This window comes from Carex rostrata, chromosome 9, assembly GCF_964058835.1.
Source record: "Carex rostrata chromosome 9, lpCarRost1.2, whole genome shotgun sequence".
NCBI lineage: Eukaryota > Viridiplantae > Streptophyta > Magnoliopsida > Poales > Cyperaceae > Carex > Carex rostrata.
In genome coordinates, this window is record NC_135926.1 from 6,239,885 (window position 1) to 6,262,444 (window position 22,560).

Consider the following 22,560-nt stretch of genomic DNA (forward strand, 5'->3'; position numbering starts at 1 on the left):
TCCATCAAACTCGATAACAAACAAATTAGATTCACTGGATTAGAGATACCATGTCAATGAAAATAACATGCTACTTCCATATCCCATAGAAGCATATTTGATCAAAAAATCTTGTCAATGAAAATACCATGTCAATGAAGATATAGACTCCCTCCATCATATTTGATCAAAAAAAAATTTAGAACATCCTCATTCTGTTTTTTTATTTTCCTTATTTTATTAAATAGAAAGATGGAAGTCTAGTCTACTAACATCTATTTAATTATTCTCATTCTTATAACTTGAAAAAATGAATTTATTTGTTTTCATTTAAATTTAGAATGTTCCGGCTCCATACTTTGTAAACTCCGCTGGCTGATTAAAAAGCGATTTTGAGAGTCGCCGGTTCCTCCGCCTCATCCCGTCTTCCTCCTTCTCTGTCTGGTTCATTTCGCCTCACTTCATCCAAGCAGATGCTTCCGTCTAACGGATCTGGTTACTGCTTATTGCTTCACTTCATCGTTACTCGTTTCTCGACTCTCCGGATTCGGATGAAGGTGTTGTAAATTCGCTCCACATCTACCGTAGTATCTACTATATCTACATATAAATAAGGTATGTTATGGTTAATGATGATGATGATGATGATGCGCTGATGTTGACTCCTTTCCTCCTCTTCCTCTTCCCTTTCTTCTTCTCCTTCCTCTGTGTTTCTTTTTAAAATAATTCAGGCACAAACTTCATATGAGCACGAAGGCTCTCCTCGATACCCAGATCTCGCTTTGATTACAATAGCACGGTATTGTGCTAATGACAAGAAGTTATGCAGGCTCAAAATTTACCAATCTACCGACCTGAGCGCAGAAACCTTTGGTTCTGCTTTTATTTTCTGTTTTTTCTTGTCTACTTTTGTAAAGGGATTCAGTTGAAATATTTTATGTACTAGTACAGATGTTGTAAGTACTGGTACAAAACTATGTAACTGGTTTGTCATGATTAATGAAAATACCTACGGATTTTTAACAAAAAAAAAATGTAGAATGTTCCATCTCTATAATTTAATTTTGCTTACGTGACAAAAAAATATAATTTGCAGGTAAAAAAATTTACAATTGATAACATCAAATTTTAAAATCAGTACTCACAAAATTCGATGTGACATTTTGAAATCAATTTTTAAAAATAGCAAGATTGTTAATTTAAAAATGTTACTCACATTTCTACTATTGGAAGATTGTTAATTTAAAAATCTGATTTACAAAATATGGGCCGGATTTGGGCCGTCACGAAGCATCTGGGCCACCAGATTATCCCGTTGTAGGTTCTAGCCTTGAAAAAACGACGGTTAGGTTTGACCGAGAAGCTTGAAGAATCGTTGAGAGGTTCTACAACTAAAAAACCCAGCGAGAAAAGCAAGAGTCGAGACTGGAGACCAAACAAATGGGGCCAGCTACTAAACTGCTACCCAACGGTCAACCGTCAAGCTCATGGCCACCAGATAACTGTAATTATCTCATGCTTAAATCACAGAATTGCCGTCTCTTTTTCTCTCTTCCTCTTGTTGTAATAATTTCCTGCCTTGTTGGGTAAGTCATTATTAAACAATGTTTTTTACAATGTTGAGTTTACACCTATTAGTTACTTCATGTCACTGTCCGAAGCTTGCATGAGAAAATGATGTCGAGTTGTCGTTGCGCATATATGTTGATCACATTTGATTTATTGCATCTTTCTTCCCATGTTTTGTTGGCAGCTTTTGGATAAAATTGTGATTAGGAAGTGGATTTAAACATGGATGAGTTGGAGACACCTTTGCTCGGTCCCGAGAGTTTCGGTCGAGACTCCATTGATTTGGTAAAGCTTTAAAGATCTACAACTTGTATTGAGGAATGTCTGTGCTCTTTTTAAATTAGTATATATTATTAACTTTGTTCATTATGTTGATAAAAAAGGAACATATTCCTTTGGAAGAAGTCTTTCAGCTACTGAAAACATCATCAAGAGGGCTCTCATCAACAGACGCAGCTGCTCGGTTACAACTTTTTGGCTGCAACAAATTAGAGGAGACGCGTGTAACTCCACTTTTTTTTACTAGCATTTAATTTCATGTTCAGTGCTGATTCTCAAAATTTGCAGCTCCAGTTTTCTTGTTTGAATTACTGAGAAAAAAAAATTTAAGTTCATGTTTAATACTGCTTATAGACGTTAAATTAGTTGGTAGGCTAGACCTCCACCTTTCTATATCAAAAATGTATAACATACAACTCTAATTTTCTTGTTTGAATTACAGGAAAATAAAATTTTAAAGTTTCTCAGTTTTATGTGGAACCCCTTGTCATGGGTCATGGAAGCTGCAGCTGTCATGGCACTTGTTTTAGCCAATGGTGGAGTAAGTTTGCTGTTGAAAGCAAATTATTTTTATTAAATGAACACTTAAAAAAATATTCATATCGAGTGTTTGCATTCTTTTCACAAATTAATATTTAGCCTTTTATTTGTATTATTCAGGGACAAGGAACAGATTGGCAAGACTTTGTTGGGATCATCTGCCTTCTGATCATAAATTCAACCATCAGTTTCATAGAAGAAAACAATGCAGGAGATGCTGCCTCGGCACTTATGGCCCGCCTTGCTCTCAAAACAAGAGTAATGTTTTTTCTCATGCGAAAAGCTCCCTCAAATATTAGTCTAAGCTAATTTACTTATTTATTTGAAAATATTTCAAATTAAAAGGTTTTAAGAGATGGAAAATGGCAAGAGCAAGATGCATCCGTTCTTGTTCCCGGAGACATTATAAGTATTAAGCTTGGAGACATCATCCCTGCCGATGCTCGTCTACTTGAAGGAGATCTTCTGAAAGTTGATCAGGTAATTTTTTTCATTTTCTACTCTTTTTATTGATTAATATCATAAATATATGCTAAAAATGCTTTCAATTTACATATGTACAATGTACCATATAAAATATGGTAAATTTGTATACCTTACAACCGCGCCCTGTAGACGGTTGGGCAATTTTTTATGTGTGGCATTTTAGTTCTCCTTTTAAAAATTCTCAAATATCATAAATTCATGGTATTTGTTCTATTTTGTTTCTGTACAGTCGACTCTTACAGGTGAGTCTCTTCCAGTTACCAAAAAGCCTGGAGATGTTGTCTTCTCTGGTTCGACATGCAAGCATGGAGAGATCGAAGCTGTGGTCATTGCAACCGGTATCCATTCTTTCTTGGGCAGGGCGGCTTATTTAGTTGACACCACTGAAGTTGTTGGGCATTTTCAAAAGGTGATTTAAATATTTGATCAGCAATACATTACAAGAATGTAGATCTAGCACAAATGGTGATGGACCTCAGTTCTCTACATAGAAACACATATTTATTTTTTACAAAATATTTCAAAAGAAATAGATGCTATCAGACCAAGTATGCATATTGGAACAATTTTACTTCAATGCATGCCCTGCAAAACATATATCATGTTTTGCTTTTTAACCATCTCTGTTTGGCAGAGTCAAACATGACATTTTGAAACTTTTCAGAGGCATACATCAAATTAGCTCCCCTTTTCTTGTAATCTCCAAAGTTAAATTTTCTGGTGTGTTTGTTCTTACCTTTTGAATTTGGATCGCAAATTTTGTGTTGATTTAACTTGCAGGTGCTTACCTCTATAGGAAATTTTTGTATATGCTCAATAGCACTTGGAATAATCCTGGAAATAATCGTCATGTTTCCGATTCAGCATCGATCATACAGAGATGGAATCAACAACCTGTTAGTGCTTTTAATTGGAGGGATCCCAATTGCAATGCCTACCGTTTTATCGGTTACTCTTGCAATCGGCTCTCACCGCCTGTCTCAACAGGTACATAAGAAACAACCTTTGTCCAAATTCAGATTGCACTGGAACAATCATGTGTATTGAGAACTATGTCAGAATCAAATAGTTCTGGTTCATTATTTCACGCTCATGTTTCAGAGATCTGGTAAGAAACCATTAATTTTTCTCAGAAATTCCAAAATCAATGGTCTGTCCTACTTATAGGCTATAAGCATATATGATTATATATTCAATGGCATTAAAAATACCAATTCTGATTTATAAATATCTAACATCGTGTGTTGGGTTTTCACAATTAATTGCGGCCCACTATGGATCCAGCCCAAAATTTGGTACTTGGTGTCTGAAACTCAAGAGAGGGAGAGAAGCCCATCTGCTGCGGGATTGCGTGTGCAACTATGCACACTGCACAAACACACGAGCGGGACTGTAAATGATTCGATCCTCCGCTCCGCAATGCAATGTACTTTGTGTGTCCGTGTGTGTAAGCGCGCGCGCGCGAGAGAGAGATGAATCGGAAGAAGAAAAGAAAAGAGCGAGAGTACAGTGTCTAACAATTGGTCTGGGATGAATAAAATGTTTCACTGAGTGGTTACTTTTTTTATAGGAATCTAACAGTTGAAATTAGAAAAATTGTAATGATACTGCAAAGTACAGTGTCTAACAATTAGTCTGGGATGTTCCTGTGTAGGGGGCTATAACAAAGAGAATGACGGCGATAGAAGAATTAGCTGGCATGGATGTGCTATGCAGTGATAAAACAGGCACTCTCACATTGAATCACCTTACAGTTGATAAAAATCTAATAGAGGTACTGAACGGTTAAATGATAAACTTTTGACAACTCAACTACCTCTCTGGCTACCTTCTGATTCATTTTATTTGGATTACGTAGATTTTCAATAGAGAAATGGACAAAGATACTGTTATTGTGCTAGCAGCTAGAGCCTCGAGATTAGAAAACCAAGATGCAATTGACACAGCCATTATCAACATGCTTGCTGACCCAAAAGAGGTTTAAAATGACTACAAATATTTCTTTTTGTCTTCCTAATCTAAGAGCTTTGTTTTCCTAAGTCCTTTTGTGTTTGGTTTTGTTTAATTCAGGCACGTGCTAATATAACAGAAGTCCATTTTTTGCCATTTAATCCTGTTGACAAGCGCACTGCTATAACATACATTGATTCTGAAGGGAATTGGTTTCGGGCTAGCAAAGGTGCTCCTGAGCAAGTAAGATAAGTTTTAAAGAAAAAAATATTCACAGTTCCGTTGTCAAAAGAACAATGATATTAAAATTTTCTTTTTCGCTTTGCTTCAGATTCTGAATTTATGTTATAATAAGCATGAAATTGCTGACAGAGTACATACAGTAATTGACAAATTTGCTGAAAGAGGGTTGCGCTCTCTTGCTGTTGCCTATCAGGTACAAGATATACACTTCAGTTGCTATGTAGTAATTCATATAAGTTTGTGGTGTTGCTTCTGTTAATGTGCTTTACTGTCAGGTCGTTCCAGAGAAAAAGAAAGAGAGCCCAGGTGGTCCCTGGATTTTCTGTGGCTTGTTACCATTGTTTGACCCCCCAAGACATGACAGTGCCGAGACCATACGAAGAGCTCTAAATCTTGGTGTATGTGTGAAGATGATCACTGGTATATTTATATTAAATCATTTTTCCTGGTAATTTTTAATTTAAAACTTAAAATACAGCTCTAATTGCATTGCATATTATCTTATATTTTTCTTTTGATTCATATTTTAGTTAAAAAAATTTATTAGGACTTCAAGGAAGCTTGATTCAAACAGCTCAAGGTCTAAACTAAATAAAATTCACGAATTGAAGAAAAAACAGTAAAATATAGCAAATAGGAACACAAGCACAAATTGAACTAAGAAAGCACACCATTAAACAACGTGTTACTGAGATGTAGTGCTATCAAGTGTGATACATAAATCATGCAAAATTGGTTTAAATTTTCAGAAAAATAAGTGAATTGGCAAGTATTTGTAATTTGTAAAATATAACAGGGGATCAGCTAGCCATAGCAAAAGAGACAGGGAGGCGCTTGGGTATGGGAACAAACATGTACCCTTCCTCCTCTCTTCTAGGCCGAGATAAGGACGAAAATGAGGTTCTTCCTATTGAAGAGCTCATTGAAAAAGCTGACGGCTTTGCTGGTGTTTTTCCAGGTACTATTTAAAGTTTAATATATTCGAACTTGTTGTTTTAATTTCTTATATTTGATTTTATGTTTATTATGATCAAGTTTGAATTTTAACTAATAGGAGGAAATCCTATTGGTTGGAAGTTCTCACACATATAGGGGCATACTTGTCAATTTATCCAAGTGAGGACGACAAACTTCACGGATTTTCTTTTCTCTTCTTTTTTAGTTTCTTTCTGCAAATAAACTTGCAAAAGGAATCTTACCAAGTTGGTATACATGCTTTTGATCAAAACCTTTCTTCCTCCCAATTTCGTCTCCACACTATAGACTTTCAACATTGCACTCTAGCTTTACTATAGGATTACCTAGTCTAGCATCTCGGACTGTGTACCTTACAAGCTAGTTCGCAATCTATGTCATAGTTTACTTTTTTTTTTTTTGTTATTTAATCTTAATGAAATGCATCAATCATCAGAGCACAAATATGAGATAGTGAAGATTCTGCAAGAAAAGAAGCATGTATGTGGTATGACTGGAGATGGAGTCAATGATGCACCTGCATTAAAGAAAGCTGATATAGGAATTGCTGTGTCTGATGCAACAGATGCCGCACGAAGTGCTGCAGATATAGTTCTCACTGAGCCTGGCTTGAGTGTGATTATTAGTGCTGTCTTGACCAGCCGTGCCATTTTCCAAAGGATGAAAAATTATACAGTTGAGTAGCAATCCCTCTTTCATTTCAAGTTTGTACTATTTTTTTTGGAACAATATTGAACTAAAAATCACTTCCTGTCCTTTCCAAAATTTTGGCATGAGCATTATGTGGATCTTTTTTTTTTATTTGGTAATTTATTGGTGTTTTAGCAATATTTGGGCTGCAATTAGTCTAAACTAAGCAACTAATAACAAAAAATGAGTTACTTGAACTAATTTAAATTGAGATCAACTAATATAGAAACCATCACAGACCAAATTCTGGGTTGAATATACTTGGTGCCGGAATGGACTGGACCAAGACAGCCAACAGCTAGATTGTATATCCGCTATAAGTTAAAATTCTTGGATGGGTGCACATATTTGGAAAAAAAAAAAATCAAAGTATAATTTGTAGCACTGTGTTTCAGATTAATGTTTTCCCCTAATGGTGTTTTTGCTATTTCATTGCAGATCTATGCTGTATCGATTACAATCAGAATTGTGGTAAGTGTGCTTCCAAAGAATACCAGTAAAATAGAATAAGAGCTGGAACGAACAACTGTAATGAGAATCTTTTTTTTTTTTACAGCTTGGGTTTGTGCTTCTTGCTTTAATTTGGGAGTATGACTTCCCACCATTTATGGTTCTTATTATTGCAATACTCAATGATGGTACACTTTCTTCTCAAAGCAAAATGTTGAGACCAAGCCAAAACTTGAAATCACTAGGTACTAACATTTCTTGACTTTTTTATTTCAGGAACAATCATGACTATATCACAAGATCACGTAAAGCCATCACCACGGCCAGACTGCTGGAAATTGAATGAGATTTTTGCTACCGGCATTGTCATAGGCACATATCTAGCATTAGTCACTGTTTTGTTTTACTGGGCAGTTACAAGAACTACCTTTTTTGAGGTTCTAATAACAAAGACTTCAAATTTTAGAATTTCTCTTCATATTTTACCATTGTGAAGCAACCTTTCTATATCTTCATAAAAAAAATAAAAAACTATATTCAACATACCCCATAAGATTCTAAAAATATTCAACATTTTTTTCAGTATGCAACATTTCATAAGAGCACAAAGGGTACTTTGAGTCTCTGCTTGACAAGGCGAGAATGCACTTCTTACAGTAGAAGTATTTAACCATTTTTTTTTGTTTCTGCTACCACTGCAGAGTCATTTCAGTCTAAAATCTCTGAGCAATGACGAAGAAAAGGTATCATCAGCAATATATCTCCAAGTTAGCATCATAAGCCAAGCTCTTATATTTGTCACAAGGAGTCAAAGCTGGTCTTTTACAGAGAGGCCTGGTACTCTTCTAATGTGTGCATTTGTCGTTGCCCAATTGGTAATTTTTTTTCCATTCTATGTTCTAAAAACATGATGACTATAATACAAAATGTGGGTCTGTGAAAGTTTGCCAAATTCTTCTTCATGCAAAATTAAAGTGCAAGCAATTTAACATTTTGGACTCCAAAGGTTCTACCAGTACCATTTTGGTAAGGGCATTTTACTTTGATCAAAGCAGAAGAAAATTCTAATTTGCTCTAATGTGGCTTAGGGCATTTCTTTTTTATGGTTTTGCTCTTAAAGACAGTAAGGAAATTCCACGCCACCACTTTAATATTATTTCATTGTTTGGTAATGCTTGATGATGGTAAGACCAAAAATAACAAATTAATAGTGTTTGAGGCCCTCAGATAGAACTTTTGTTGTACCAGTAGGCCTCAATAGTTTTAACCTTGTTAATATCTCTTGCTTTTTCATTGCTGAAATACCTGATTGAGATAGAAAAATATCCAATCATAATTACAAGTGTATAATAATATTTGTTGGGTATTTTTTTTTTAACTTTTTTGGTGTAGGTGGCAACGCTTATTTCAGTATATGCACACATCAGCTTTGCATCTATACAGGGTATCGGCTGGGGGTGGGCTGGCATTATATGGCTATATAGTTTAATATTTTATATTCTGCTTGATATTATCAAATTCGCTGTTCGGTATGCTCTTAGTGGAGAACCATGGAATCTTCTGTTTGATAGAAAGGTCTGTTCCTTAAAACTTATTTGCATTTGTTTTAATTTGTTCTAGTCCCCAAAGACTTATCCCAAAACTGCTAATACTGAGTAAGCTCTCCAGAAGGATGTGTTTACAGTTTCTTAGATTAGGCTTTAAATCCCAATTTTGTGAGAAAAAGAAATGTTGGAGGCTCAATAAAATTTAGCATAGAATCATCTGCATTATTGATACTATCAACTGGTGCTTTGGTTACCCTAACATACATCTGACCGGGATTCTGAATTACAATATTTCTTCTAGAACTCTGTACATGTAAACATTACCATGTTTTTTTCTATGAAATATACAAAAGTTAAGATTTTTCTCTTCGGAAATTTTTCAACCTGGACATGCAGACAGCATTTACAACGAAAAAAGACTATGGGAAAGAGGACAGAGAAGCACGATGGGTTCTCACTCAAATGCACCTACAAGGTTCCTCTTCTGAGTTGAATCTAACTCGGTCAAGATCTTCATTGATCGCTGAACAAGCCAAGAGGCGTGCTGAGATAGCCAGGTTGAAAACCTACATATTTCAGTTTTTAAATCAATTGACATTTAAATTATGGGCCATCTTAGCCATGTTATTAAATTTTAGGTTGCGAGAGATACATACTCTAAGAGGGCATGTGGAATCTGTGGTGAGACTGAAGAACCTAGACAACGCTGCAATTCAAACTGCTCATACAGTTTGAAACAAACTATAAATATGTTGTTTTTTTTTCTAAATAATTAAATTGGTTGTTTTACTGGTGGCAATTTGGGATATTATGTCCAAGACGAGAGCAGAACCAGAACTTATTCTAACGTTGTGCAATCTTTTTCTTGCTATTCTTGATCTACAGTCTAAATTTTGTTGAGAAAAGAAAAAAGTTATTGTGGAGAGACATTGTGCAAGCCAAGAGACGTGCTGAGATAGCCAGGTTCAATTATTATTTTTGGCGAGTTTTGTTTGTTTTGTATAGGTAACAGTTGGAAGGGAGCATTTATGAAATTTATCCTTTTGCTCGTTTTTCACTTGTGTTGGTACAACAGCAAAAGAGAATAATTGTTTTATGGACAAAAAAAAAAAAGGTTTCTCGTTTTGTAGGTCTTGAAAAAAAAAAGTTTTCCATTTTGTAGGACTTTCACTCTTTTAGAGTTGATGCTTGTGCGTCAATATGATGATCGCTATGCATTTTTGCCAAAAAAAAAATTCAATTTTTCTTTTAATTTTTTTTCACTTGAGGGAATTAAAAAAACATAGGCCGAGAACCACAAGTAACAAAGCTGAGCAAACAAATGCTGTTTCATTGTGCGCTGGTCTCGACGGAGTATATAAAAGCCATGATACCTAAGCTCCTTGGCTAAATTAAAAAAAATATATATATACATACAGAGAGAGATGGGCTATGATGCATTGCAATTAGGGGTGTTCATCGGTTCTGTTCGGTTGAAACCGAACCGAACTTGGTAAACCAAAGTTATAATTCAGTTTTAAAAATAGAACCGAACCAAACCGAATTAGCATTGCAACCGAACCGAACCGAAGTTTTATTTCGGTTTGTTCGGTTCAAACCGAAATATATTAATTTTTTTATTTAAAACAATTGATTTATAATAAACCGGAGTATTAAGAAATATACTAAGATATTTAGAAATAAACCAAATATTTAAAGCAATTGATTAAGAAATAAACCGGAGTATTAAAAAATAAACCGAGGTGGTTCCGATCAAATTCATATTATATAAAAGTTCAGTCGGTTCGGTTATTTCGGTTTTGAAATTTTTCAAACCGAACCAAACCAAAGTTATAATTCAGTTTTGATAAACCGAAATAACCGAACCGTTTAAACCGAACTAATTCGGTTCGGTTCAAAACCGATTAAACCGAACCGTTTGAACACCCCCTAATTGCAATGCATAGACATTCTTGTGCATTAGATCATAAATCACCGATTCAAAGTCCAAATGACCAATCCAAACCGTTCATCTTGTTCTCCATATTAACATGTAATTAGAGACCAAATTTTACATTTTTTTGAAATTTTTTTACTATTTATGAAATATTCACCCAAATTTTCATATTTTCAAAGTGACTTAATAAATAGTAAAAAAAAAATTCAAAAAATGTAAAATTTAATCTCCAAGTACATATTAATATGAAGAATAAGATAAACAATTTGAATCGATCATTTGAACTTTGAATCGGTGATTTATGGTTCAATGCACAAGAATGCCTATACATTGCAATGCACCATAGCCCATCTCTCTCTATATATATATCATTATTTGAAATGTTCCAAGTTTCAACCAACTAATTTATGACAAATTTTGAATCAAAAAAATAAAATGAAGTAAATACCAACCCCAAGAATTACCTGTCGATTATTGAGTATATTAAAGTAAAATGGAAAATACAGTCTCCTATGTTCTATTTTCATATGATGAAACATAAACCTAACAATAAACTATCAGATGTATATATATACCAGAAACAAGTACAACGACTTAAAAACAGGAATTGCAAAATCGTACACCACCAGGAAATTGGACGAGGATGCCTTTGATTTCATCATTTGCAAGCATGGAGTGTTAAAGATTGAAATTTCCTTTTCTTTTCTATTTTAACAATCAAAAACCTTTTTTGCAAATAATAACAAAGGGGCTATTCAACAATTTCATGATAATATACGGACTTCTTCACAAACTAGCTCATTTTTTTTTTCCAAATTATACGAACTCCTGCATGTCAGGGTCGTCCAACCGACGAGAACTTCCTTGCGTGTCTCCATCAAGCATGCGCTTAGTCATGTTGGCTCTTTGGACCAATCGAACCAATTGTTGCACCACCTCTGACATGGGCGGCCTAAATTCTGGTTCCGGCTGTCACAAACAATTATTAGTCAAGATTAGCACTGTGCCCAAATATTCTTCATTAACCATTTTAAAACTTGGGGAAAATAAATATGCACTGGCTCGTCAAATTTGTTCTCAATAATGATATTATATAAGGTAAAGACATTTATTTCAAGAAAAGATTGGCAATCTGATAAGCCGAAATTGTATCTATTGAAACTTAGGGTTTGTTATGTAAATTAAGCTAAGTTCTGATTAAATTAGGTTTAATTAGGTTAGAAATGTCCAAAAGTTCAAGTTACTGTTCTAGTTATGTTTATTTTACAGGTAATCAAGTGTTTGGAGCTTAACGAAGCAAAACGGGCGAGTCAGCACGAATATTGGCGCAACTGTCACCATTCATTGCGGCCCGCAACCAAACAAGTCAGAGCCCCTTTCATTTCTGCACATCCATTGCGGCCCGCAACCAAACTCATTGCGGCCCGCAATGACTTCTCCAGCATATAGCATCTTCATTCCAGCACACTCATTGCGGCCCGCAACCAAACTCATTGCGGCCCGCAATGACCTCTCCAGATTTTTCTACGCAGTCTGTTAACTGCCTCCATTCATTGCGGCCCGCAAGAAGGCGGTTCAGAGCCCGAATTTGTTATTTTTAGTTAGTTATTTCTAGGTTTTAAAGGAGTAGAACAGATTAAGTACGTTTTTAGAGAGAGAATTTCTGGTTTTGAACAAGGAAAATCAAGGAAAAGCAAGGAAGAGAGAAGAAGGAAGAAAAGAACATCATTGATCAACCGATTTTATTATTTTCTTTCCTTTGGAACTCTTTTATTCTTTTGATTTCATTTGTGCTTTAGCCATGACTGGCTAAGGGCTTTTCTAGAGTTGACTAGGGCCGTACTTGAAACTTTTGTTATGATTTAGTTGGTTTTATTTTATATGTTGTTGTTCTTTGTTATGATCTATTCTTTATTTTAATTGATTGTGAAGACTTAATCGAAATCGCATGAAATCCTAGGATTTGATATTTGCAATTGAGAAATTGAATATTAGATCCAGACCATAAGGAATAGGGTATTTGATAGGCTAAGTACCGAGAGGTGATACTTGTCTTATACGGGCTTTACCTAATAGTTTAGAAAATTGTGCCAAGTACCGAGAGGTGAAAGATAGTTTTCTAAATCAATTGGGACAGTAAGAACTTAATGACTTTATATTAGAGTAGCCAAGTACCGAGAGGTGACGTTTATTCTAATTTAAAGATGGTATTAATATAGAGATATCACTTTGTACCTACAACATCCAACTATGCCTTCATAAATATAAGAACAAAATTTACAAACCAATTAATCGTAACATTAGTAGATAGAAACCCTAAGAAACCCTAATTTCTCATACTTGTTAAAAATCAGATTTTTCCTTAAAGACTTTAGTTTAATTCAGTTTAATCGAAATCAAACCAACCTTTGAACAAACAAAAACCTTCTTACTTTCTTTTACTAAATTAAATTGTTAGGTTAGACTTTGATATTCCAACTTGTCCCTATGGAGACGATCCCTAAGTACTACTTGACAAGGTTGTACACTTGCAACCGAATTGAGTATCAACTAGGATTTATTACTTGTATTGTAATAATCACATCACAATCTAAGAATTAGCTTCGAACTCTTAACAAGTTAAATTTGTTCTCAATTTCTTTGCTTCTACTTAGTTAAAATAAATAACAATAAAAATGAACTAAATTACCTGGACACATAATGCGATTACGTCAGCAAAACGAGAAAGAGATTTAGCAGGGTACAAGCCCTTGAGAGCAGGGTCCACCATACGATCTAGTGCATCTATGTCATGCAATTGTGGGGCCGCCCATCTGACTAATGACTGCTCAGATCTTGGTTTAGTGCTGCAATAAGCGCCAAAAATTTAGATGGAATTTTTAAAAAGGCAAGGTTATAGTAGCATAGCAGTCAAGCAAAAATCATAGATACAAGCAAGACCTTCAAATTATCATGAATAGCCAAGAACATTTAAAATACAAACAGATCAGTAGACAGCCTTGCAAATTTTTAAAAATATCATGCAAAACTTCAAACAAGAACAGCAATCTTACACATTCCTTGTCCCACTACTTTGAGAGACACAAGAAGTACCCTATCATTCCTTTTTTCATCTCTAAAAAAATGAGTGACCAGAAGTACCCTTATCTTTTGAACACCCGGAGACTAGAGGTATATTGTAATCTCAAAGCGTTCATCTTTTGCAATGGCAGCTACTACTAAGTTTGAGGTCTTATTGCGCACACTCATTTTTTTCATTATCGAATACAGATCATATTGATACAATAAATATGCTAAAACATAATACCTATCAAAAGGCTTGCGGCCAGTCAAGAGCTCCAACATGACAACACCAAAACTGTAAACATCACTCTTCAAGTTATACTGTCCTGACATGGCAACCTCTGGTGCATTATATCCCGTGCCATGATCTGATGCCTAGTTATTGTTTTGTATCACCAAAAGGGAAAGATTTTAATTTAACAAGCAGCAACAAATACAAATGTTAGTTTCAAATCAATTAATAATGTCTAAAAATTACTTGGAATTGATCATCAGAAATGAGGTTCGCAAGGCCGGCATCAGATACATGGGGGTTGTATTCAGCATCCAATAATATATTTGAAGACTTGAAATTCTTGTGCACAACAGAAGGAGAACAAACCTCATGCAAGTACCTGTTGTATGTTTTTTGCACGACATTATTTATAAATATCCAAAAGGAAAAAAAGTATAAGGATTTTTGCTTATAGTGGTTGTAAATGACGTAGAAGTTTTCTCACATTAGAAACTACCACCACATAAAAAAAAAAAAAAAAAAACCAGCCAGCTGTATATATCATACAAAAAGGTACATGTTCTTCATCATGACAGTTGTTTTTATCTAATTAGTAACACATAAAACCAAATTGGGTAAACATTATCTTTTGCTTGACTTCACCTTTGTTTTGATAATCGGGTTTTTATCTAAAACCAACATGTAACAGCCTTGTGCTTACTTTGCTAAACGGACACGAACAAAAAGAGCACACAATAAAGAAATAAAAACAAGGAGTTGCATACTCTAAAGCACGAGCAGAGCCAAGTGCAATTTTGACACGAGAGTTCCAAGAGAGAGGCTTGGTGTATTCATCAGAGACATGAAGCAAGTCATGCAAAGACCCATTTTGGTGGAACTCATACACCAACAAGTGCTGCCCATGCTCCATGCAGTACCCCACCAGCTCTGTCAGATTTGGGTGATGCAACTTTGATATCCTTGTTACCAGCTCAGCAAACTCATCAGATGCAGTATGGGGCAAGATAGCCGAGCTTAATTTCTTCACTGCCAGAACCTACACCAGGAATTATATATTGATTGATGGCTACAACAAAATAATTGCAGCATGAATGGTACCATTAAGTTAATGGGTTGATTGAGCTGTACTTGTGAATAATTGCCTATAGGGTTAATTGAGGCTAAATGACCATTTCCTTACCTTTTATTGGCTTCAATACGTTTCTATTTGCACAATATGGATATGAAAAGGAATCACTTAGCAATATGTATTAAATTCAGTCTTAATTGACAAATAGCATTTGTTATGATATTGGTAGATACAAAACACCAAAATATGAATCCTTGATTGAAAGTTAATCCTAAAATGTAATACCTTTCCATCATTGAATTGGGCCCTATAAACACGACCAAATGTGCCTTCTCCAATGAGATTATCAATACTGAAACTATCCGTAGCAATTTGTAGGTCAGCAACAGAATAGACAGTTGCCTTTATAGAAGACATGCTTGATTTTTTGGTAACTACAGCCTTATTTGAAAATCCGTCCTCTTCAACAGCTTTGACTTTCTCAATCTTAAGTGGTGGTTTCAGATTAACTGGTGGGACTAGCTCAGTCACTTCTATTCTGTGTGGAGGCGATGATTGGAATGACATAGGTGGAGGAGGTGAAGGCTTTGCATCTGTAAAATTGAAACAGCCAATAACAGATTTATTTTATTTTATTTGTTAGATACATACAGAGAAGCAAACTGAGTTATTCGCCAGTAATCTATGTAGCTAGTCTCTCCATACCTTTGACATCATTTGATCCAAATTTGAAAGGCTGGTGTTGTTCAAAATTCTCCTCACGAGACTGTCGTGATTTCTTTTTCTTAAAAACAAAAAATGCGGCAATTGCTCCTATGACCAGAATAGCTATAATAATTCCAGCTATGCCCCCACCACCTATTCCAGAACTGCCCCCATCACTGTTGCCAGACTTGCCATTGTTCCCATTAGAGCGTTGACCTGGACTACTCTTGCGGGGTGGTGGTGGTGGGGCTGTGTATGGGGGAGGAGGGGGTGCAGGCCCCGAGTTCCATGAGTTTCCATCAGTTCTGTGAATTAATAATTAAACACTAAATTGCAAAATGATATAGGATAAAAAAAAAATATTTCCAATGGTATTTGGTGCCAGTTTTTGCAAAGCTTAGTTTTGTCAAAAAAAATATTTCTCATGAAAAATTCAGATATGAGATAATAATGAAATGTCAGGAGCATTTTTATTATTCATTGTTGGTTCTCACAAACCTTGGTTGTACCTTCTTCTTCCAGGCTGTTTTTTCTTTACCTTGTTTTGGGGTGGTGGTGGCCTGAGGATGGGTTTTCGTTGTGGGAGGTGGTGGTGTGTAACTTTTATTTAGCAACCTTTGTTCCAAGTTTATTTAACCTTCACCAGATTCTTATAAATAATCATGTGCAACTGCACTGCCTTTAGATCAGAAAACCTAATTTCATATCTACAAAACAAGTGCCCTGACTGAATGGGAAAAAATGGACTTACGAGAGACTGTTTATTCTTTTGAGCTGATTAGGTATCCAGCCTGTGAAGCGGTTGTTTGCAATGTTCCTATAACCATAAGAAATTCAATTTAACATGAATAACCATTTTTCTCATAAAAGTAATTAGTATCAGATGAAGTCTATCATGTTGATCATATTTTTACTTACAAAGTTTGGAGGGGAAGAAGAGCAAGCACATTAATGGAGCCAGTAAACTGATTATTCTGTAAGTCCCTGAAAGACCAAGTAGAACTCTAATTATTACAAGAGTCTACTTAGAAATATTTTATTGCATATGAAGTCCAAGCTTTTACTTCCTTACAATGAATTCAAGCTAGAGAGTGCACTGAAGCTTTCGGGCAGATCACCAGTAAGACCATTAAATGAGAGGTCCCTAGAAAAAAAAAATTAGAATTAAGATAGTTCATGGTTCTATGAGACAATTAAAGATGATATATATTTTTTTTAAATAAAATAATTAGAGACACTAACAATGTAGTTAAGCTGGAGAGCTGGGAGAAATAATCACTGAGATTTCCTTGTAGCCCGTTATGTGCAATATTTCTACATTCATAAGATGTTTATATATAGTCACATTGCATAAGATACGTTGTGAAAATAAATGACCAAAAATAGGTCTTTCTCCTCAAAAACTTACAGGGTCTTAAGTGAGGTCATCAGGGATATTGAGTAAGGTATCTGACCACTGAATTGGTTCTGACCTAGATTTCTGAAAAGAAGAGAAACTATGTTTAGTGCCAATGAAATATTAAAAAAGCAGAGAAGATATGAATATTTGCATAGCTTACAGCGTCTGAAGATTAGGAGGCAAGTTGTAAGGTATCTGACTTCCAATGTTATTGTTGCTCAAATCACTGGATCAAAACTTCATTTATTAAACCTTTTTATAGTTACAACTTACAAAAAAATCAAATGTAACTGGCATAAAAAGAAAAAAGAAAAAGTGTTTTGTTGATCTTACAGCTCAGTCAGTGAAGTCATTTTATCCATATTATAGCCCAAACTTCCAGTGAGCCCCAGCCCATTCAATTTTCTGATGATATTTATACAACAAGTGCAAATTACAATAATAAAAATGTCACGTGACAGAAATTCAGATGCAAAAACAAAAGTATAGAAGTAAATTACAATTGGATTATTAGAGTACAATGAAGATCACCTAATATATAATTTGCAAAACATATGCAGTTTTGGTGATATCAACAAACTTTTGCTTGGTAGAAGGTATTGCTTAATGAATATAAACTTAGGAAAGGTACAAACAAAAAGGTAAATAATAAAAGCTAACATTGAAGTGACTTTTGAGCCTGAACAGGTAACACCGCGCCACGATTGGCCACATGGGTCCCCAGCATTTCCGGTCCAGCCTTGTAGCTGAGACGGTGAATTGAAGCTTTGGAATAATACATTCAGTGCTGATACTGCATTTGGTAAATTAAGTTGTCCAAATAAAATATTAGTACCAATTCAGAAAGATCAACAACTTCAAAGTTGCTAAAGGGAATTAATGTTTGAGAAAAAAATAGTATAAACTTCCCAGAAGGAAGCGATACCAACAGACTCTGGATTCCTCCTATTTTTTTTTTTTTTTATATTGTTGAAGTAAGATTTGATTTGGAAAAATAAGGTTATTATGGAATACTCAAATAGATCTATTTTAAGGGAACTCGATTTTTATTCCCTTATTTAGAAGACTGGGTCTTGTTCAAAAAATCTAATCTGTTCAGCTTCTCTGAAATTGCAACGCCTGGCCAAAACTTTATGCCAGCTTTTTAGTAAAACTTGAAAATAAGCAAAAAATAAAAAAGGAATCAACTAAGCGCCTAAGCCCCATAAAAGAAAACTAAAAAATAGTTTTCGGAACTCGTCTAGTTCAATCAAGTCAAAACACAGTGAGCAAAAAGAGAGTACCAAATGCTGAATACAATCCCAAAAAGAAAAGAAAAAATGCAGAACAAAATAATTGACTAGTGGTTTCATCCAAGTGCTTGATCAGGTTAGTATTCCCATTCCTATCCAGTCACATATTTCTTCTTCAAAATCAAGTTCAGAAATTTCCGACGAAAAGATAGTAAATTAAAAGTCACTCACCATCAGACTGGTCCGTGTTGGCATTGCAAGAGAAGAGATTCAACAACAAAATGCAACCGAAAAGAAACAATTTTGCAGTTTCCATCTCTACTATTCTCGCTCTTTTTCTCTTCTCTTTCCCCATTTCTCTCTCTCCTCTCTCTTTCTCTCTCCTCTCTCTCTCTCGCTCTGGTTATAAAAGAGGTCGCACCATGTGTCGGGGATTAATAATTTATTATTCCTTCTGTTAAAATGGAGAAATATATGAAGAAAATAGTTCTTACCTCTCCTTTATTAAATAAAAATATTTGTTTTTTAATTATTTTTCTCTCAAGCTCTACCTGTGAAACGAATGAGAGAGACTGAGAACGAGAATGCTAGCTGGCACCAGGACCAAGAGAGAGAAAGTAACGAAGAATACAAAAGTACACTAGCTAAACTGCCGATTTTTTAAAAAATACCCAAAAAAATAAATAAATTATTAATAATAACCAGTTTTTTGAAAATATTTTAAAAATGCCCAAACCGCCTCAAAATTCGGCGGTCCTGAACTTTTATTCCGAACTACGGGCAGTCCATTTTTTTTTTTTTTTTTGTGGTTCCAAACCGCCGAATTTATGGGCGGTCCGAGAATTTTTTTTTTTTTTTTGCATTTTTTTACATTTTTTTGCAAATCAAATTTGCAACTCTGGTTAATATAGCAAAACATCTTCAAAAATCGTGAAAATTGACCGACATGCAGTCTTGACATCGTAGAACAGGACTGTGAAGTTTCATAGAAAATCTCCGAACAGGTCGGGAGATATCAGCTCTCAAAAATTACCCAAACTGTTGAATATTTCATTATGAGCCCAACTTTGCACATCTGCTTAACATAGCAAAACACCTTCAAAATTCGTGAAAATTGACCGACATGCAGTCTTGACATCGTAGAAGAGGACTGTGAAGTTTCATTCTGATCCCAAATTTGGATATCTGAATATTTCATTCTGAAGGTCCTTTGAATATTTTAAGCAGATACCCAAATTTGGGATCAGAATGAAATATTCAGCAGTTCGGGTAATTATTGAGAGCCGATATCTCACGACCTGTTCTGAGATTTTGTATAAAACTTCACAGTCCTGTTCTATGATGTCAAAACTATATGTCGGTCAATTTTCACGATTTTTGAAGGTGTTTTGCTATGTTAAACAGATGTGCAAAGTTGGGCTCATAATGAAATATTCAGCAGTTCGAGCAATTTTTTAGAGCCGATATCTCGCGATCTGTTTGGATATTTTGTATGAAACTTCACAGTCCTCTTCTACGATGTCAAGACTGCATGTCGGTCAATTTTCACGAATTTTGAAGGTGTTTTGCTATGTTAAGCAGATGTGCAAAGTTGGGCTCATAATGAAATATTCAGCAGTTCGGGCAATTTTTGAGAGCTGATATCTCACGACCTGTTCGGAGATTTTCTATGAAACTTCACAGTCCTGTTCTACGATGTCAAGACTGCATGTCGATCAATTTTCACGATTTTTGAAGATATTTTGCTATATTAACCAGAGTTGCAAATTTGATTTGCAAAAAAATGAAAAAAAATGTAAAAAAATGCAAAAAAAAAAAAAAAAATTCTCGGACCGCCCATAAATTCGGCGGTTTGGAACAAAAAAAAAAAAAAATCGGAATAACCACGGTTCGGAATAAAAGTTCAGGACCGCCGAATTTTGAGGCGATTTGGGCATTTTTAAATTTTTTTCAAAAAACTGGTTATTATTAATAATTTATTTATTTTTTTGGGTATTTTAAAAAAAAATGGGCTAAACTGCATCAAAAATGAAATAATTTTGTTTTGTAGGTTAATAGTTAAAACGGGGAATTTCACATATACCCCTCAAAAACTTAAAAATTAAGTGTTTCTCTCTAAATTTTGCAATTACATATTTCTCCCTCTAAACATCTAAAACTTACATATTTATTCATTTTATTGTCTTTTATATTAAAACTCATTCTAAATTTATAAAATACCTATTTTACTTTTCATTAGAAGCATAAAACATCCAATCGAACTCAAATTTGAATCTGAAGGGTTACTCTACTATTTGATCCACGCACATCGTAATAAGATTATTGCGTGTTCGCTTCAAGTTTTGTACTAATCTAGCTAGCACCAATCTCAAATAAATTTTTATCCGCGTGCATCGCATAGATATGTGCACATTGCTTCAATATTCGTGTGTTTGCTTCAAGATTCATCTTGATCTAGTGCGCAAGATCTTAAAGCAATAAAATGGGTAGAGAACCTTCATATTCAAATTGGAGTTAGATGGGTGTTTTATGCTTTTAAATAAAAGGGTAAAATAGATATTTTATAAATTTAGAATGTGTTTTAATATAAAAGACAGTAAAATGAGTAAATATGTGAGTGTTTGAAGTTTAGAAGGAAAATATGTAATTTTAAAATTTAGAATGAAAATACGTAATTTTTAAGTATTTGAGAGGTATACGTGAAATTTTCACCATTTAAAAAAGGCTTATAAATTTTTTAAAATTATAAATAAAAAAAGTTACTCTTTTCATTTTCAAACAAGAGTAGAACCGTAGAAGACAATTAAATACGGGTTGATTAGGAGGTCCTACCACCCGACAGACCATGGAATCTTAGGCCCCGCTTTCCATTGATTAATATATAACTCCAATTTGAATCAACTGGAGAAGCTTTTTACATTCACTTTGACCGTCTGGAAGTTCTTATGTGGCCCACTATTTACGAACTCATTTGTTGGTCGGGGCATAAAATGCGTTCACTCGGCTTTGATATCTTTTAGGCAAAGAGATATGTTAGCGATTATACGTAGTTAATAATCATGAAAAGTGAAAAACATTAATTAAAATAGAAAAGTAAATAGTTATAATTATGTTTCTTCACTATTTTTTTTGGACATTTCACCTTAGCAAAATATGCTAACCCTTGTTTTAGGAAACCCCATTAATTGAATATTAATTTGTACTTATTTTATTTTATTGTAAGATGTCCCGTATAATTTTTTTTAAGAAATATTTATTCTAAAAGATATAGAGAGCTCCGTATTTATTAAACTACGAGAATTATATACAGTGTTTGAATTTTGAACACATGCAATTTAGCTGCATAATAGGCTTCACCAAGGTCCGCCACAGAAAAATTATAGTCTAACCTGCATCAGCCAATCTATCCTAGAATCCTTTCCAAGCTGTGTTGTAACAAAAACAACCGAGTATGGGTAGTAGACAAATTTTCGGGGCTATACATTTAATTTGATCACTAGTGGGGACCGTTTTGCGGCCATTTTTATTAATATTCTTAAAAAAAAAAAAATTAATAATGCTCATATGTATAATTTTTTTTTATAACTGCCCTGACCGCTTGAGCTTGAAGCGGCCCAAAATTCCCAGTGGAGTGCTCCCACTATGGGCGCCCCACATGCCAAGTGAGGCGCCCCAAGGACGGGCGCCCTGTATGCTATGTGAAGCGCCCCAGGGACGGGCGTCCCACTACCCATCTTACACCCGTGAACAACACTTCGTCTCCCTCTCTGCCTTTGTCCAAACCCAAACATAACCGAAAAAAAAAGAAAGGAAGCCCTGCCTCCACCCTAGATCTACCAGTCGTCCCTTCTCTGCCTCGCACCACGCTCCTCACTGCCTCGCGCCTCGATTCGCTTGTCCCTCGATTGAACAAGTGAGTTTTTTTTTTTTGATTCGATTAGGGTTTAGGGTTTGGGTTAAATGTGATTCGGTTTGATTCGATTCGATGTTTAGGGTTAAATGTGAGTAATTAGTTGAATTGATTGAATTGGTCAAATTGGTCGAATTTGTCAAATTTCACGAATTGTGAGAATTGCGGGTTATTTATAAATGCTGTTAAACTGTGGGAATTGCGGGACTAAATTGTGGGAAATGCTAGACATGCTTGAATTGGATGCTTGAATTGCTTGAATTGGTTCAATTGCTTGAATTTAGGATTATGATTTATGGTAAA

At 34.8% G+C, this 22,560-nt stretch overlaps 2 protein-coding genes across 5 annotated transcripts; one reads left to right on the forward strand and one right to left on the reverse strand.

Annotated features, from left to right (window-relative positions):
- Positions 1 to 1,732: 1,732 nt before the first annotated feature.
- Positions 1,733 to 9,749, forward strand: LOC144559809 (ATPase 10, plasma membrane-type). Of its 3 annotated transcripts, XM_078308931.1 has the most exons (21): positions 1,733 to 1,833; positions 1,932 to 2,051; positions 2,270 to 2,368; positions 2,488 to 2,625; positions 2,713 to 2,847; positions 3,083 to 3,262; positions 3,634 to 3,840; positions 4,508 to 4,627; positions 4,712 to 4,831; positions 4,924 to 5,046; positions 5,135 to 5,239; positions 5,322 to 5,466; positions 5,843 to 6,004; positions 6,458 to 6,696; positions 7,150 to 7,182; positions 7,268 to 7,349; positions 7,438 to 7,598; positions 7,863 to 8,036; positions 8,554 to 8,736; positions 9,105 to 9,265; positions 9,347 to 9,749. In XM_078308931.1, exons 1-21 carry the CDS (start codon positions 1,771 to 1,773, stop codon positions 9,441 to 9,443), a joined length of 2,847 nt encoding a protein of 948 aa, XP_078165057.1. In that variant the 5' UTR covers positions 1,733 to 1,770; the 3' UTR covers positions 9,444 to 9,749. The 3 variants fall into 3 exon arrangements, with proteins under 3 accessions (XP_078165057.1, XP_078165058.1, XP_078165059.1); XM_078308932.1 differs by lacking the exon at positions 4,712 to 4,831; XM_078308933.1 differs by lacking the exons at positions 8,554 to 8,736; positions 9,105 to 9,265; positions 9,347 to 9,749 and having other exon boundaries at positions 7,745 to 7,970.
- Positions 9,750 to 11,104: 1,355 nt separating this feature from the next.
- LOC144559811 (protein STRUBBELIG-RECEPTOR FAMILY 6-like) lies at positions 11,105 to 19,000 on the reverse strand. 2 transcript variants are annotated; one of them, XM_078308939.1, is made up of 17 exons: positions 18,899 to 19,000; positions 18,579 to 18,801; positions 17,776 to 17,908; positions 17,449 to 17,520; positions 17,276 to 17,341; positions 17,125 to 17,196; positions 16,959 to 17,030; positions 16,789 to 16,860; positions 16,635 to 16,700; positions 16,468 to 16,533; positions 15,717 to 16,021; positions 15,297 to 15,604; positions 14,707 to 14,978; positions 14,186 to 14,321; positions 13,952 to 14,082; positions 13,334 to 13,490; positions 11,105 to 11,613 (listed from the first exon to the last, which is right to left on the reverse strand). In XM_078308939.1, the coding sequence occupies exons 2-17, from the start codon at positions 18,700 to 18,702 to the stop codon at positions 11,461 to 11,463; spliced, it is 2,205 nt and encodes a 734-aa protein (XP_078165065.1). In that variant the 5' UTR covers positions 18,703 to 18,801; positions 18,899 to 19,000; the 3' UTR covers positions 11,105 to 11,460. The 2 variants fall into 2 exon arrangements, with proteins under 2 accessions (XP_078165065.1, XP_078165064.1); XM_078308938.1 differs by lacking the exon at positions 18,899 to 19,000 and having other exon boundaries at positions 18,579 to 18,862.
- Positions 19,001 to 22,560: the final 3,560 nt, after the last annotated feature.